General features: G+C 43.1%; 1 protein-coding gene across 6 annotated transcripts in view; it reads right to left on the minus strand.

Moving 5' to 3' along the window:
- The window catches only part of AKAP9 (A-kinase anchoring protein 9), a 172,142-nt gene that overhangs the window by 34,904 nt on the left and 119,924 nt on the right, over positions 1–17,314 (minus strand). For 4 of the 6 annotated variants that reach the window (XM_085878544.1, XM_085878539.1, XM_085878541.1 and 1 more), the window contains 11 exons: positions 11,982–12,173; positions 11,541–11,576; positions 6,065–6,297; positions 5,746–5,865; positions 5,415–5,435; positions 4,592–4,807; positions 4,259–4,414; positions 3,850–4,002; positions 2,889–2,996; positions 2,188–2,811; positions 1,813–1,962 (listed from right to left, as the gene is read on the minus strand). In XM_085878544.1, the coding sequence (XP_085734670.1) occupies positions 1,813–1,962; positions 2,188–2,811; positions 2,889–2,996; positions 3,850–4,002; positions 4,259–4,414; positions 4,592–4,807; positions 5,415–5,435; positions 5,746–5,865; positions 6,065–6,297; positions 11,541–11,576; positions 11,982–12,173 (2,009 nt within the window). The remainder of the gene's footprint in view (positions 1–1,812; positions 1,963–2,187; positions 2,812–2,888; positions 2,997–3,849; positions 4,003–4,258; positions 4,415–4,591; positions 4,808–5,414; positions 5,436–5,745; positions 5,866–6,064; positions 6,298–11,540; positions 11,577–11,981; positions 12,174–17,314) is intronic. The other 2 variants (XM_085878542.1, XM_085878540.1) reach the window with 2 other exon arrangements.

Consider the following 17,314-nt stretch of genomic DNA (forward strand, 5'->3'; position numbering starts at 1 on the left):
CAACCAACCAGTAAGAATTCCGGCTCTCACAGACCTGTTAGTTTTGTCTTTAAGAAGCCCTCCCATTCTCCACTCATAACCTGTATTAACTGCACCTGTTTGAACTCGTTATCTGCATAAAAGACAGCTGTCCACACTCAATCAATCAGACTCCAACCTCACCAAAATGGGCAAGACCAGAGAGCTGTCTCAGGACATCAGAGACAAAATTGTAGACTTGCACAAGGCTGGGATGGGCTACAGGACAATAGGCAAGCAGCTTGGTGAGAAGGCAACAACTGTTGGCGCAATTATTAGAAAATGGAAGAAGTTCAAGATAACAGTCAATCTCCCTCGGTCTGGGGCTCCATGCAAGATCTCACCTTGTGGAGCCTCAATGATCATGAGAAAGGTGAGGGATCAGCCCAGAACTACATGGCAGGACCTGCTCAATGACCTGAAGAGAGCTGGGACCACAGTATCAAAGAAAACCATAAGTAACACACTACGCCGTCATGGATTAAAATCCTGCAGCACACGCAAGGTCCCTCTGCTCAAGCCAGCGCATGTCCAGGCCCGTCTGAAGTTTGCCAATGACCATCTGGATGATCCAGAGGAGGAATGGGAGAAGGTCATGTGGTCTGATGAGACCAAAATAGAGCTTTTTGGTTTAAACTCCACTCGCCGTGTTTGGAGGAAGAAGAAGGATGAGTACAACCCCAAGAACACCATCCCAACTGTGAAGCATGGTGGTGGAAACATCATTCTTTGGGGATGCTTTTCTGCAAAGGGGACAGGACGACTGCATCGTCTTGAGGGGAGGATGGATGGGGCCATGTATCGTGAGATCTTGGCCAACAACCTCCTTCCCTCAACAAGAGCATTGAAGATGGGGCGTGGCTGGGTCTTCCAGCATGACAAGGACCCGAAACACACAGCCAGGGCAACTAAGGAGTGGCTCCGTAAGAAGCATCTCAAGGTCCTGGAGTGGCCTCGCCAGTCTCCAGACCTGAACCCAATAGAAAATCTTTGGAGGGAGCTGAAAGTCTGTGTTGCCCAGCGACAGCCCCGAAACCTGAAGGATCTGGAGAAGATCTGTATGGAGGAGTGGGCCAAAATCCCTGCTGCAGTCTGTGCAAACCTGGTTAAGAACTACAGGAAACTCTGATGTCTGTAATTGCAAACAAAGGTTTCTGTACCAAATATTAAGTTCTGTTTTTCTGATGTATGAAATACTTATTTCATGCAATAAAATGCAAATTAATTATTTTAAAATCATACAATGTGATTTTCAGAATTTTTATTTTAGATTACGTCTTTCACAGTTGAAGTGTACCTATGATAAAAATTACAGACCTCTCCGTGCTTTGTAAGTGGGAAAACCTGCAAAATCGGCAGTGTGTCAAATACTTGTTCTCCCCACTGTATATATATATATATATATATATATATATATATATATATATATATATATATATATATATATATATATATATATATATATATATATACATATATTTAAATATTTGATGTTTTGAATCGATAAATGACAATGCTGTGTGACAATGAGGGGTTTTTGTTGCTAATTGTGGCATTAACTAGAACAAATTCACATCTTGAGGGAGTTTTTCAGAAAATGTAAATTTAGAGTTTCAGAGCTCTTGCATTTGTATTTTGAGAGTCGCATCATGTCAGGGCATATAGTGCCAATCAAAGGGTTGCAGGCGAGAAGGGACAGGATGACAGATGGGATGAAAAATGCAACCTACAAGACCACAAGGTACTTTCACAAGCACTCCCAACAACAACAACAACAACAACAACAACAAGCACCTGCAAAGCTTCCTGTAAATTGGTAAATTTCTCAGCCTGGAGGTCCAGTTCCTGTTGCTTTGCTACAGTTTCTGAGCACAGCAAAGCCAGTCGAGATTCATTGTCATGTCGTGCTTGCTTTGCAGCTGCCAATTCACTGCTTGCACAAGCCTGTCAAATGCAGACACACCACAACCTGCTAGCATCACCTTTAAAGTGTATATACAAGGAAGCTGAGTCACAGGAAGTGGGCATTTGAATTGGTACTTCACCCCCAGCCACGATTCTGCATATTTCCTCCGCCAAACAATGTCCGTTTTAGAAATGAAGTAAAAACAAAACAAGTCACAAGCATTAAATACAATGACAAAATATGCTCCTGGAATTTAACCTTACCAGTTGCTCTTCAAAAGTGCTGCACTCCCTGCGCCCTGATTTTACTTCCTCAGCCTGAAGTTCAAGTTCTCTTTTGAGCTCTCCAGCACGATCCCAGGCCTTTTCCAACTCCTGGCATTTTGCTGCTTGGGCCTCAACCAGCGCCTCATGTTCCCTTTGCAGTGCACCCAACTTCTGTGATAAAAATTCTTCTTTCTCAGTCCTCCTTTCCTGCATAGACTCCGGATCTTCATTTGTCTTGCTCCCAAATTCTGAATCCAGAGATTGCAACGACTCGGCCTCAGCTTCCTTTGCGATCACAGTTTCTTGCAAAGCCAGACACTTTTCCTGCAGATCCCGATTCTGGTCTTTCAGACACTGCAGTTCTTGACTAAGCCAAGTCCCATCCTGAAAAGGCTTCGAGTGCTCAATGTCCTCATTCCCGACATCTTCGAGCATCAGTGTCATCGTTGTGTCACCATCCCCTCGATCATGCACAAACTCGCGTTGCAGCTTTGCAATCACCTCGTGCAGCTGCTCTACTTCCTCGGCCTGTTCGTGCCGCAGCTGCTCCTGATCATCCTTTAAACGCTCAACCTGGCTCTGCAGTCCCTCAATTACTTCCTCTTTTGCTTCAAGCAGCTCCTGCAGAAACAATCACGAATCAGGCACAACAAACCAAACAGACTCCTATGCTCTTATGGATCAAAACATCAACTCACCTTTTCTTCATCCAAATCAGAAGGCTCCTCCTGTAACCTTTCGGGTTGTTGCTGCTCTGAATCCACCATACTCTTCTGCTGCGCTGGGGTGTCTGCGCCTTGTTGAGCCTGGTTCAACCAAGGGAATCAAAAAGTCACACCATATGGAAGAAAGTGCAAAAAATTTGGGAAACTCATTATACCCTGCTTATAATTATCTGTGCCACCGAAGGTGAAAGAGGTTATGTTTTCACCCCTCTCTGCCTGTTTGTGTGCAGGATTCTCAAAAAGTTGTGCACGGATCCAGATGAAATTTTGTGGACAGGTTCGGTGTGTGACAAGGATGAACTGATTAGATTTTGGTGAAGATCCGGATCCGGATCTGACTAATTTTTTTAAAGTGATTCTTCACCATTGAGAGATAGGGCCAAAAACTATATATAGCACAATATCTCAAAAAGTTGTGGACGGATTCGGTCGAAATTTGGACATGTTGGGTGTGACAAGGAAGAATTAATTCAATTTTTTTGAAGATCCAGATCCGGATCGGACCACTCGAATTTTAAAGTGATTCTTCACCATTGAGAGATAGGGCCAAAAATGATATATAGCACGATATGTCAAAAAGTTGTGGATGGATTCGGATGAAACTTGGTGCACAGGTTGGGTGTGTGTGACCACAACAAATTGATTCGATTTTGGTGAAGATCCGAATCCAGATCTGGATACTTTATTATTAATTTTTATTAAATTATTTAATTTTTATAGTGATTCTTCACCATTGATGGGGCCAAAAACGAAATATAGTATGATATCTCAAAAATGTATTGGGCCCAATATATTCTCGTGGATCAGGTAATATGTGCCGGAGGTATGCGCTCGACCGAGTGCCCTTCTAGTTAACTTCATGACTTCGGTTAAAACGGTGAATGGAGCAAATGCAAGGCCTAACGAAAGTCAGTGATAAGGACAAGCTAATCACCTCCTCGTGCGCTCCAAGCTCTTGCAGTTCCGCAACTCGTGCTGCCGCCTCTGTGTGCTGCACCTCAAGTTGCATGTGTAGCTGCTCAACTTCAGCAGCCTTGTTGAGAAGCTCTTCACGAAACTGCTCAAGTTGCTCCTCTAAATACAAGATCTGAGGCAACGAGAACACAACCAAAAAACGATCCTCGTTCTATCCTCAAACAAAAGAAAGTAGAAGTACTAAATCTCCTTTTATCCGAAGCGGTATCAGACATCTCGGTGCAACAGCATAACCTCAAAAGTGTTCCAAAGAGATCTCCCTTTCACCGCAATCTCAACAATCGCCAAAAACATGGATGGACAATAACACTATGTGGACAATTAAGTTGGGTTGAGTAATGACCATATGCAATCAAAACTTAAAACACCTCCTTGTCTTTACGCTCAAGGGCCTCGCGTTCTTGTTGAAGCTGCTGCTCCAAGCCCGATCCGGTCGTATCATCGTGGGAGACCTCATCCTGCTGCTCATCGAATTTGAATGACAACTCTGCAGTGTCTGCAAGATCCTGGCATTGCACCGAGTCCTGCATCACACAATGCCCTTCACGCCATCAGCATGTTGTTCTCTGTCCATTCACATGATATCTTTGGCAAAAATGTCCACTGAATGAGACCTGAATCTACTCGTTTAAAACATATAATCTTAATTGGACAAATATGTATGAGAAATATTGACTAAGAGGCACAGAGGTCTCAAAAACCTGGCACAATTCCTTGAGAGAAGGCTGCTGTTGCTGTTTTGCCCACTGCTGCTGCTGCTGCTGCTGCTGCTGCTTTTGCAGCTGTTGCAGACGCTGCTCCATGTGCAATGCCTCATTCTCACGCTGCTGAAGTGCTTCTTCGAGATCCTTGTGCACCAGTGTCAGCTCACTGTAGCGATCAGTACGCTCACGAAGTTGTTCCTGGAGCTGCTCCACCTGTCGGAGATGTATCTTGCATTGGTGTCACACGGAAGGTGCTGGCCCGCAGGGCAGGGTGCGGCAAATCAAGAGGAATATACGACTTGCAAAGCGTGAATGAAAACGTGAGGAAAGAGCAATGCTTGGTGGCAAGAAAAAAAAAATGGCCCGATGGAGAAATGAGACATTCACACATCCTCATAGCATCAAGAATCACGTACACTGGGGAAAAAAAAAATATTAAAAAAAAATAAAAACGAAGAGAATTTGATGATCGGGAAAAGGATTTTTGAATTTGATCAATTAATTTCAATCAGGATCAACAACAGTTCCCTGAAGATTCAGCTTTAATGCTCTTGGTGTGCAAACAAACATCATTTTGCAAACTGATGAAGATCACAACAGAACAGAAGAATCGGTTGCAGTGAAGCATTTCCAGGATGGAATAGGCTACTTTTGGCTGATCATGAGTAGAAATCGCTCGTGGGGGCTAATCATAAGCATACCAGTGCTCGCGGGGTCACCGTGTAGTGAGCAAAACAGTTCACATGTGCAGTGAAAAGAAAAGAAAAAGCCCACGTGACCTCAGCGAAAGCAGCGAGGTTTACCCTTCGTTCTTTCATACCTGGTTGCGCAAAACTTCTGTCTACACACCAAAGGAAGCCGAGGGGAAACACGTTAGCAATCACGGCAAGAATGTTAAATTGACGAAGACAAACGAGATACAGTACGATGCCCATTGATGGAAAAAGGTTACCAGCAACATAACTGTCATGCACAAATTGTATCGAAAAGGTAAAACAAACTTTCAAACTGGAGTCGCTTAAACCACTGCAGTGATCATGCTGTGGCGATCAGCAGGTGAGCAAATTGCAAAAACCACCGCGCAAAGGAACCAATAGTGCGGTGACGGTGGTGTTTCCGCAGACATTCCCTTCTCTCTGCAGGCCTCGTACCTCACGATCGTTGCGGTTTCCACTGGAGGGCGCACGCTGCATCCCCTTCAGCTGTTCCTCCAGTTTTCCAATCTCCTGCTGGAACTCTTCCCGTTCATGTTCACGGTCCGTTGCTTGTTCCTGGAGTGAAGTGTGTGTAATCAAACTTGCTGCAAAAGCTTGCCATGGCCAATCTCCATGTATAGTGAGATCACAATTACCCCCAAAAAGTGAGGCTCTTTTCACCCATAAGGTTATTAACGGAACATATTTTCAGACATGACCAACTTGAAAGTCCACCTCCTTCATGAGATAACAAAAAAACACTGTACGCACATACCTCCATGAACTGCCGATGTTTCTTGAGCTGCTTCTCCAGCGAGGTCAGCTGTTGCTGCAAGTCTGAGACCTCGGCGCGCCGCTGTTCCTCAAGCTCCTCGTTGCAACTCAGTTGCTCCTCCAGTGCTACCTCAAGGCGTCGGGCACGACTACTCAGCTCCGCCACCTCCTTCTCAGCCTGACGCTGTACCTCGAGCTTCTCCCAAGCCAACTTCTCAGTTTCCTGGAGCAGCCCTGGAGCCAGATTGACAGTTGTTGCAACCAAAGCAAACAATAATCCAATATTCTACAAGTAATAACTGGAGATTGGGTTAATCTATTGGAACACTTGCATAACACACCAGAGCAAAATGAATTAGCAAAGAAATCAAACACAAAGGAGAATTTTAAGTGCAGTTAGTACACAGAGCAATGCAGTCAACATGATTGGATCATGTTAAAATGTTATTTTTAAACCAAATTAAGCAAATTCAATCATTTCTCAGCATAGGTTTTATCCCAAAACAGGCATTACAAAAAGTAGATTTGTTAATATGATACAATAACCCTCCCCCCTCCCCAGAGACAGACCAACTCATTTACATGAAGGGGGTATATTAAGGCAGGGGACAGGTTTCACCACGTCTGTGATAAATCCATGACAAAAGGCAGAAAATGAATAAAATTATTTTATAATTTCAGAATTTTACAATTATCGACATCTACAAAAGTATATTGTACAACCACCACCGAATTAGCATCCCAATCTGCCGAGCAACAAATTAACGAAATTCAACAACAATTTTACGTGTCATACCTGTTATCTCAAGAAATATAGGAGATAACAAAAAGATGACGATATGGCAAAAAAATAAAAAAAATAAAAAAATGCACCACACCAAAGTAATGAGCTCAACGACCTGACTCAAACAGTATTTTGAAGATTTTTGCAGGAAAGACAATGTTTTCTTTGATTAATTTAATCACTCAGGTTTCATGGCCAGAGCACTGGATGCAGATTTATCAATAGCAATCGAACCTTTAGGTGTCTAAAGCCACCTATGAAGCAAACATTTGTATTGTCACATTGGCAAATTTTGATAAATAAAAGGTGTTTCATGAAATAAAGAAAAATAATGAATCATATTGTTAGGAGTAAGGGGAGGAGGATCCATAGTTCGAATGTAGTAACATTATAGTAAGGCCTGTGTGTTTCATGTAGTTTATATTTACATTTGGAATTTAGGAATCTTCGGCTAAAATGAATGAAATATGTGCACTGAAAGGAGTTGGAGGGGAAAGGGTGGGGGGGGGTGGCAGCGAGTGTAAGGGTAAGGTCTAAGGTAAGCGAGTGTTAGGAAAGACAGGTTAAGGTCGTATGTGTGAAACCTTCCCATAAAGCGGACAGGGACAGGACTTGCTGCCACAAAAAGGTGAAATGGAAGAGCCTTGAACTTCAATGAACCAATTCCGAACTGTTCGGACATTTTTAGCAAGCCATGGCAGTGAGGTGGAAAGCAGAGCAGGTATGGTGAATCTGTTTCATATTCTCTCTATCTGCCAAGGAGAAGGAGAGCTTCTTCATGCTGGGTGCCCCGATCTAGAACGTGACTCGTGCACCACCACCTTCGCATCGCTGAACGTGCTCACGTTCCACCGGCCGCCATTGTACAATTGGAAATTCTTCGCCAGCTTCGCCTTTCTTCGTACAAGTCTAGTATGCAATACCATATTTGGGTTAGGTTTTCGTGCTTTATTTATTTTCAATGTTTATAAGCTCGTGTGCCCCTCACCACGATCTATGTCTGTTGACTGCCAAATCTGTTCGGTACTTACTGATAGTCTCATCTACCCTTGTCCCCATATTTCATTGTAAATAAACCCTATTTTAGTTAATAGGAGAAAGAAACGTTGTCCCACCTTTCGCGCACACGTTCAACTGCAAAAATTCGGCTTAATTGGGATAACCTTGGGGAATGGAAAGTTAGGGTAAGAATTGGCAATTGAATGCAATTTAACATTGTACCTATCGGCTGTTCACGGGACCCAAGGTCCTGGCACTGAGGCATATCGCGTTTGCGAACCTCCGATATGATGGGGTCCAGCTGGATGGGGCAGACACTCTTCCATGGCGTCTGTCCTGCACTCCCTCCATCCATCCAGAACCTTCCTGCAGCACCCAAAGGCTACTTATGACAGTCCACCCCATGCCCTTGGCAGATTCACCATACCTGCTCTGCTTCCCTCCTCACCACCACGGCTTTCTAACGCAATGGCTGAACAGTTCGTAATCGGTCTAATTAAGTGCAAAGCGTTTCCATTGTACATTTTTATGGGCACAATTCCTCACCTGACCCTCTCCACTTTACCCTGTCTATCCTAGAGAAGACATTCACTGCATCTCTTCCCCCATCAGTGCTGACATTACATACAACTTAGCCTAACATTCCCATGTTAGAAATGTAAATCTAAACGAAGCAAAACACACAGGCCACAGTATAGTCTCAGTACATTCTGACTATGGATCCCCACTTTCCAGGTAACAACATTTTACAATATTAATGCATGAAATTAATATTTTGTGTGGCCACCTTTTTCAAGCAAGACAACAGATATCTGATTTGGAATGCTTTCCTTCATTTTCTGGACAATTTTCATTGGTAGGTTGTTCCATGCATTCTGCAATGTTTCCCATAATTCATCTTTGGATTTTGGTTGATTTTCATTTTTCTACCTGTCAAAATATTCCAAGACGGTTTCCATGATGTTAGGTCAGGACTTTGTAGAGATCATTCCAATTGTTGAAGAGTTCTTGACTCTGCTTTTCTTTTCTTTGTAAACATGTTTTAACAACATTGTCAGTGAGTTTGGGGTCATTGGCATGCTGGAAAACAGAGCTGTCTCCACTTAGCCTCCCTCCTGATGGGATATGTTGGTGTATTAAGATCTGCTTGTACTTGTCGGCATTCATTGTTCCTTCAATTTTCACCAAATCATCAATGCCAGCAGCAGGAATACATCACCAAACTTGAACAGAGACTTCACAATAAGCTGTAACACATATCCCTGGACTTCGCACCAACCCTCCTGACACACTGCCTTCTCTTTGTACCAAGTATTTCAAAAACTTTGGCTCATCACTCCAAAGTACCTTTCCCCACTGAGTGGCATCCTAATTCTGATGTTCTTGGACATATTTCAGTCTCTCGATTTATTACCGTCACGCAGAAATGGCTTTTTGAGAACAACTCGCTGAGGAAGACCACTTTTGATGAGACCTTCTGACAGTAGAGGAGTTCACTTGAACACCTGATACCTGTGCCAGTTCCGATGCAAGTTCAGGAATTGATTTTCAGCTCACCTGGAACATAGTTCCGGGGAGCTTATGGGGTGGCACGTCTGTCCGTCAGTAAATACTTGCAACTTCTCTGAAACTACACATATGATTCTGATGAAACTTGATCACAACCTTCATCACCAGTGATGTACCAAAAATTATTCATGCTATTTAAAAAATAAAAAAATAAAAATTAGGGTTAAAAGGGGTCTACAGGGAACCCCAGAATAAGTATTTGCGATAACATTGGTTCATCGGTACATTTTGCCGATTCCGTCCCACGTTGACTTCCTCCCCAGTCTCATGATTCTACCAGGTGATCACGCAGGGGTATTGCCCCAATTTTTATTATATAATATACAAGTTCAGCAATTGAATTTTATTATCGTTCTTAAGGAACTTTAAGTATTGCTCATCTGTTTTGCTGAGTTTCTTTGGTCTTCCAATCCATTTTATATCTTTAAATTATCCGGTCTCATTATGCTTCTGTATTATTGCTTGAATGCCATATCTGGAAATACTGCTTTTGCAGGATATTTTTCTCTGGAAATTGCCTTCTTGGTGTAAACTATTAAAGTATTTTGATATTGGTGTAAACGATTTTGTCAAGTTTGATATCTTGGGCATAGTTGAGGTTTATACGACCTGTGAGAGAGAAAATACAAATTAGTCAAAAATGTGGGAGCCAAAGCCTTTGCCGGAAAGCATTCCAAAATGGATATCTGCCGTTTTGCATAAAAAGGTTGTTACACCAAATATTGAAATTTCATGCATTTATATTGGAAAATACAATTAATTTTCATTTCTTAAATGAAACTTGATCATTACACCTTTTATTTATCAAAATATGCCAATGTGACAACAAAATGTTTATTTTCAAGGGGGCGTAAGAGATTTACACAGTCGTGTGTGTATAAATAAATTGACTCCTCCCATGCACTCTGAGCTGAAGAAAGCTGCATAAAGTGACCATGAAAGGTTACGCAAGGTAAGCCCTTTGCTGTTTCAAACTATTCCCAGAGTTCCTTCACAGCTGCAAAAACATTGACAAATAGTACACACATGAGAATCCCAATGCTACACACCCCCTCAGCGACCAGACTGGTGTCATCACTTGGTGAATTATCAGTGACAGCACAGACAGAAACATGCACCAATGAGGCTCCCAAGCATGTACCACGTGTAAATGTCAAAAACAGCAAACATAAAATGAAAAACAAAGGCCAACTCACATCTCTCACCTGTGAATGGAGGGAATAATCAATTAGCTCTCACCTAATCAACTTGGAGAAACTCTGGGAATGGTTTGAAACAGCAAAGGGCTTACCTTGGGTCGCCTTTCATGGTTACTTTATGCAGCTTTCTTCAGTTGGAAGAGCACAGGAGTCGATTTATTTATATAATCATAGACAACTTGGGTTTAACTGGTGTGTGTGTGTGTGTGTGTGTGTGTGTGTGTGTGTGTGTGTGTGTGTGTGTGTGTGTGTGTGTGTGTGTGTGTGTGTGTGTGTGTGTGTGTGTGTGTGTGTGTGTGTGTGTGTGTGTGTGTAAAACAGTGACTTCGTCAGCGGAAGCATACAAATGGGTCGGACATTTTCCCAACACCCCAACCATACCCATCTTTGAGGAGAGGGGGACATAGCAGGAGACGTCAATCTCGGAAAGAGCCAATCATTGGGTGTCCCCGATGAAGAAAACATAAAACTTCAATTTTTATTCCTCCAAGAACATACCTTTCATCCTTCAATCGTTTGTCCAAGACTGACAGAAATCCATGCCGATGAGATTTGTGTTTTCAGGGATTTATAATCCCAGCTTCAAAAGTAATAGATTTGATGATTTAAAAATGCATTTTGTGTCATTGTAAAGCAATACGTTTTTAGAATACAATGAGTTCAAAACTGCTATAAAACCTTTGCAGCAAATAATGAAGAAAGGCACTTTCTCAGAAACAGGAAAAGACCATACACCTCACCATCAGTACATGAGGTAGCACTCGCACGTTCTGTTCAAACCGATTCCACAAAGTACAAAATCACTTTCCACCATGCTCCGTACAGTTCAAGCAATGTTAATCAAAATGCCTTTTTTCCCACACCAGCACAAAGGGTGTACCGGTAGTTAAATATTTTTGACCATGCAGGCAGAGAGGCAGACCGACCTGAGCCAAGCTTCCCTTCTGTGGCAGTGACTATGCCTGGAGGTAGGAGATCGAAAAAGGTAGAAATGTGCTCAGACAAGCAAGGCAGAGACAGGTGGGATGGAACTTTTTTAAAAGGAAGGAAAAAAAGAAACACAAAGAGAAGAAAGCATTGCACAACACAAAGTTAAATGGAACATGTCAGATGGCAATAGTTTAATAAACAAGATCACTAGCCTAACTAGGAAGGTAATTTGCTGACAATACATCTCAAGCCCTCTGGGGTTTCTAATTTTACACTTCCAGAAATAGTCATGCAAATATCGCAACCGAGTCTTCATTGTGCAATAACTATAACCATGACAATACTCTTGATGTTTGCAGCAGTATCGCCTGTAACTCTCTATAAAAGCAAATTACCCAGCTTACGGTGAGGACCGATCCATAACCAAGACTGCTTACCCCTCTCTGACTGTCCGGCATACTCCGTTAAGGCGTGCCGCTGCCGTTCAACCAGCTGCTGCTGCTGCCGCATCTCAGCCAGCTGTCCACGCAGCTCCTCCACCTCCCGTTCAGTCTGCTGGGCTACTGTGACTCTCTGCTGCAGAGCCTCTTCCAGTACCCGCTTCTCAGAGCTGTATTTTTCCAGATATCCTGAGCAGGTATGTCGAATAATCAGATTATACTTTCAAAGTGCTGCTACATGGCTCGTTTTAGATAAAAACTACTTAATTTCTTGTATTAAATAATGAATTATTACTTTTTAATGACACAAAACTTCAGTATCCTTGATGCAATTTAGGTATTCATTTATACATGAGATGGATGGTTTTCCCTTAACAAATAAACTTGGCACAATGTGGATATCTCCACAACATAACAGATGTTCATAAATGTCACACAACAGGTGCAAAAATTCCAGCCACAGTTGTCCCTCTTGATGGCCATTTCATTCATTTTTCAACTGATGATGACAATGTTCTTAGAATTTCTCATCCATTATTGGACTTGCCATCATGACTCCAACGGCATTAAACTTTTGCATTTCCATCCACTAAGCATTTGACTGGAGGTTTAACGCACAGTTGTATTTTTTGTGCAAGACCGCACAATACTCGATTGGCATTCAAACTGGGTTTACACTTTTGGAATCCCAGCTGAGCTACAAACTCTCACATTGAAGCTTCCCAAGCTAATATTAATCAGCTATAAAGAAGTGAACTCCCAAACCCTGCCAGTCGAACATGCTCTGTTTTTGAAACAAAAGATCGAGGCTCAGGATAGAGCGAGGTGACAGAAGGTAAGAAGGCAATGACATGACAGTGCACCGCCACCACCACCAGGCCACTGTTGCATACAAGCAAAGGAATGAATGAACAGAAGAAGAAGAAAAAAATAGCTCCGCAAAGCGGGCGTAACCCCTCAGCCCATGCATTGTAAAAGGAAGCAGTGATATCACGATGATGCAGTCAGTAAGAGCACGTTGGACGTCATATCGAAAATCAATTAGACTTCAAGATGGCTACTGTGGCGGCTAGTGAAAATCGCAGCGCGCCCATTTTCGAAAGGAACCTTCCTCTACTCAACTCCAACACACACACTGCAAAAATGCATTTAATCAGACAAGCCAAGCCGTTCTCTAAATTGACGAAAACCAATTTCAAGATGACTGCCGTGGCGGCCACACTGAAAATCGCAGCGCACCCATTTTCAAAACGAACCTTCCTCTACTCAACCCCAACACACCCTGCAAAAATGGATTTACTCGGACAAGGTGTTCTCCTCGAAATCGACGGAAACCAATTTCAAGATGGCTGCCATGGAGGCCACATTGAAAATCGCAGCGCATCCATTTTCGAAAGGAACCTTCCTATACTCAACTCCAACACACCCTGCAAAAATGGATTTACTCGGACAAGGTGTTCTCCTCGAAATTGACGGAAACCAATTTCAAGATGGCTGCCATGGAGGCCACATTGAAAATCGCAGCGCATCCATTTTCGAAAGGAACCTTCCTATACTCAACTCCAACACACCCTGCAAAAATGGATTTACTCGGACAAGGTGTTCTCCTCGAAATCGACGGAAACCAATTTCAAGATGGCTGCCATGGCGGCCACATTGAAAATTGCAGCGCATCCATTTTCGAAAGGAACCTTCCTCTACTCAACCCCAACACACCCTGCAAAAATGGATTTAATCGGGCAAGGTGTTCTCCTCGAAATTGACGGAAACCAAAAGTTGACAGACACCCGGACAACACCTGTGACAACAATACCCCCTTTTCAGCCCAATTCGGGCTGAGGGGTAAAAAAGAGAGTGGGGAGGGGAGGAAACACATTCACTGACAAATAAGAGGGTTGGGTTAGGTTAAGTAGGCTAAATGGGGGTAGAAAAAGATTGTGGATTTGCATGGAAGATGAAATGATATGGCGGTGCACTGCCTGCTTGAAGCTATGGAGGGAAGAGTGGGATTTAACAGCCTCAGGAAGACGGTTTCATAGATGAGGGAAGGGGGAGAGGGGAGAGGAAAAAAAAGGTGGAGGTGTAATGTTTATTGTGGTCATTATATACTAAAAGTGTGTTGCAGTACATTTGGATTTCGGGAGTTTAACCAAGGGGGTATGGGGTGTTATTGGAACAACATTCGCATCTTGGAGTCCCTGGGACAGTCAGAAGGCTGAGAGAGCAGACGTCAAGCTACAGACCAGAGTCTACTGAACTGTCTGTGATGAGATAGAAACAGAGCTTGTACTTTGGCCTCATTGTGGAAGATTCCAATGAAGATGACAACTTTAGATTCCACAATTTCTATGAGAGATAGATGTGATTCTGGGGGAACCAGCTCATCGAGGAGAGTTTTTAACTCCATTGAGCTGCAGACAATTGCAAGTCAGTTTTGATGTTTTTTTTCTCTCCAAGGATATACAGTACTTGGGATGATGGACTGCCACTGGCTTTGGAGGCTAGCTTTGTGAGATCAACTCTGGAGAAAGGCCATGGGTGATGGTGAGGCCGAGAAAATTCAAGACTCGACCTCTTCCAGTGTCTGCCCATGGAGACAAATGGGGGTTAGTTTCACGATCCTTCCACAGTGATAGGGTGAGACAGTGAGATTTAGCCAGAGTGAAAGACAAGCTCTATTTATCACCAGAAGGAGCTAGATTAAATAGCAGCAGAGGTAGCCTCACCACAAAAGGCACATTTGGCAGCAAATTAAGTGAACTTTGTACAAATGGAATTATGAACTCCAAAAGGAGATGGAAATTCTTTCGAGCCTCAGATGTCAATAATAATGTTACATTTGTGAGAATGTGTGGAGGTGTCAATCGTTGCAAAGCATGCTGATTCGTGAAATTTAAGGTGTATTAGGTAAGAAATGACAGGTCAGCTCTAGGATCAGAAATAGGACCTTTTTGTTGTTATTTTTTCCTTTTCCAAAAGTCCCCCCTGCTATCCACTCCCTTGACTCCTCACAGCATTTTCACTGGTGGTGGTGTGCACAACCACAACTGTGGAAAGGATTCAACACTTTTCTTTCTGGCTGAAGGAAAAGGGTGGTGGTGGTAGTAGTTATAATAGTAGAAGAAGTAGAAGAAGAAATAGAGGATATAGAAGTAGTAGAGGAAGCAGAAGTAGAAGTATAAGTATAAGTAGAAGAAGAAGAAGAAGTAGACAAAGTAGAAGAAGAAGTAAAAGAAGAAGTTGTAGTAGTAGTAGAAGAAGAAGAAGTTGAAGAAGTAGAAGAAGAAGACAAAGAAGAGTCCTGGGCTCTGTGAAAACGATCCCTCCTTGGTGGTGTGAGTGGCCTCAGCACGTGTTGTGTGAGGGACTGGACTTCTGTGAACTCTGTGGAGGTGTATAAAGGACTCGACCACACCATAAAGCCAAATCGAGAAAAAAGGAGAGAGAGAGAGACAGAAAGGGAGAAGAAGCAAGCTGTGGTGTTCCGAGAGGAAAGAGAAGAAGAAGAAGAAAGCATATTCATATTCGCTGTGGAAAATGATCCTTGCTCAGGGCCACGGGCGTGGACTCAACCTCTGTGAACCCGATGAAGGAATGCTGTGGGCATGAAGGAGGTGGAGGAAAGGAAAAGGGTGTCTTCTGAGGGAGAAAGAAATTGCAGAGCGAGATGACTGGGCAGTTTCTTTCTTTTCCCACCAAGTGCCGCTCACACCGGAGTGCATGAAACCATCCTTCCAACAGGCCTGAACCCCATTCCCTTCCTTATCTCCCGTTTTATTTGGATTCCTTGCAAATGTTACTTTTTTGCTTTGCTTGACCCTTTCCCCACCCTGGGTGAGATAGAGGATCCATGTTTGTGGTGATGTATTGGTTGTGTGGCCTGTGTTGTACTTAGTCAAGTCCATTGTTTTTCATCAATTAATTAATTGAGTCCGTCGTCACACCAACATGATTTCCTTCTTGTATCTGCAAAATACAATAATCGCATTTTTATCGTCCCCCCCCCCCCCGAGTTGCTTGTGTGGTAGTCTAGCACTCCACTCCTTGCGCTCAACCTCAAGCTTCCATAACCACTCAGCCAGCTTGTGGGCCTCTGCCCCGGCAGGCTGGGACTAGGACCAAGGGTCGCTGGGATCACTGGTTCACCTTCTGCAACATTCGTAGTCGGGAGTGACGTCTGGGACCTTTGTTTGAATCCCATCACCCGTAACAATATTTATCAGACATGAAACAAAATAAATAAAACACTATTCTGATTGGGTTAATAGCACAACTTAGAAGTAGGCACACCCACCTCTGAGCTGTCGAGCCTGAGTTTGAACCTCAGCCATTTATCAGCTGGAAACTGTCATCCTGGTGTTTCACAGGCAGAGAGATTCATCATTTGTGTGCCGTCCCTCAGGAAGACGTTACCTGGGCGTCCTGTCTGCCGGCATTAGTTGGTGGACATTAAAGACCTTACCATGTCCTTTGTCAAGTGAAGGCCAGATATCGCAAGCACCCTGAATAAATTCCAAATTTCTGCCCTGACTTACTGCTGAGAAGGCAATGGTAAACCACCCAACATGACCCATGGAAAGAAAGTGCGACGGTTGCACCAATGCTCTGTAAAAACTATGATACATTTATGAATGTATTCTCCAGTTGTTGGTAACAATGAACTGTCGCTCTACTTGGCAGGTGCAGCTCCATTGGGTTTTTGGATAAGGGGGTTGATAAAGAGGTCTTAACACACAGAGATTGTGAAGTGTCTGATAGCACAGGTGCAATGGGCCAAAAGGCCATTTCATGTGTGCTGGTGTACGAGAGCATCCTTTTTTCTTCTTCTTCTTCTTCTTCTTTTCAACAATGCAGCGATCGTAACATTAGTTTTTACCCTGCACTTGCGATGCAGAAAGCGGGTTTAAGCGATCGGTCGCGTACGTGTGCCGTACGTAAGTGTCTGCATTTTTCAAATTCATTTTCTCGGCAACCAATAGTCTGACAATAAATTTTTCAAATAGGTGTGCCTCCCTCCTGTGGAATTTTGTTTTAGTCATAATGATGACGTCATACATCACGTGGTACAGGCGCCATCTTGGGAAAAAATAAACTTTGCTCCTTTATATCTCCGAAACCGCTCCATGGAAAAAATTTACACATGGCTCATTGTCAAGTTCTCCCCATGGGGAATAACATGTTAATGATGTCATCGGTGCCTTCATTATGACGTCATAATTCGACAAGTGCAATGCTTGATCTGGTCAGTGTTAAAAAAAAATTGCCTGAAATCCCATTGCCACAAAATTTTGACCATAGGTACACCTCCGCCTGTCGGAATTTATAATGAT

Source organism: Eptatretus burgeri, chromosome 4 (genome assembly GCF_056783735.1).
Source record: "Eptatretus burgeri isolate ZD-2024b chromosome 4, Ebu_testis_v1, whole genome shotgun sequence".
Lineage (NCBI taxonomy): Eukaryota > Metazoa > Chordata > Myxini > Myxiniformes > Myxinidae > Eptatretus > Eptatretus burgeri.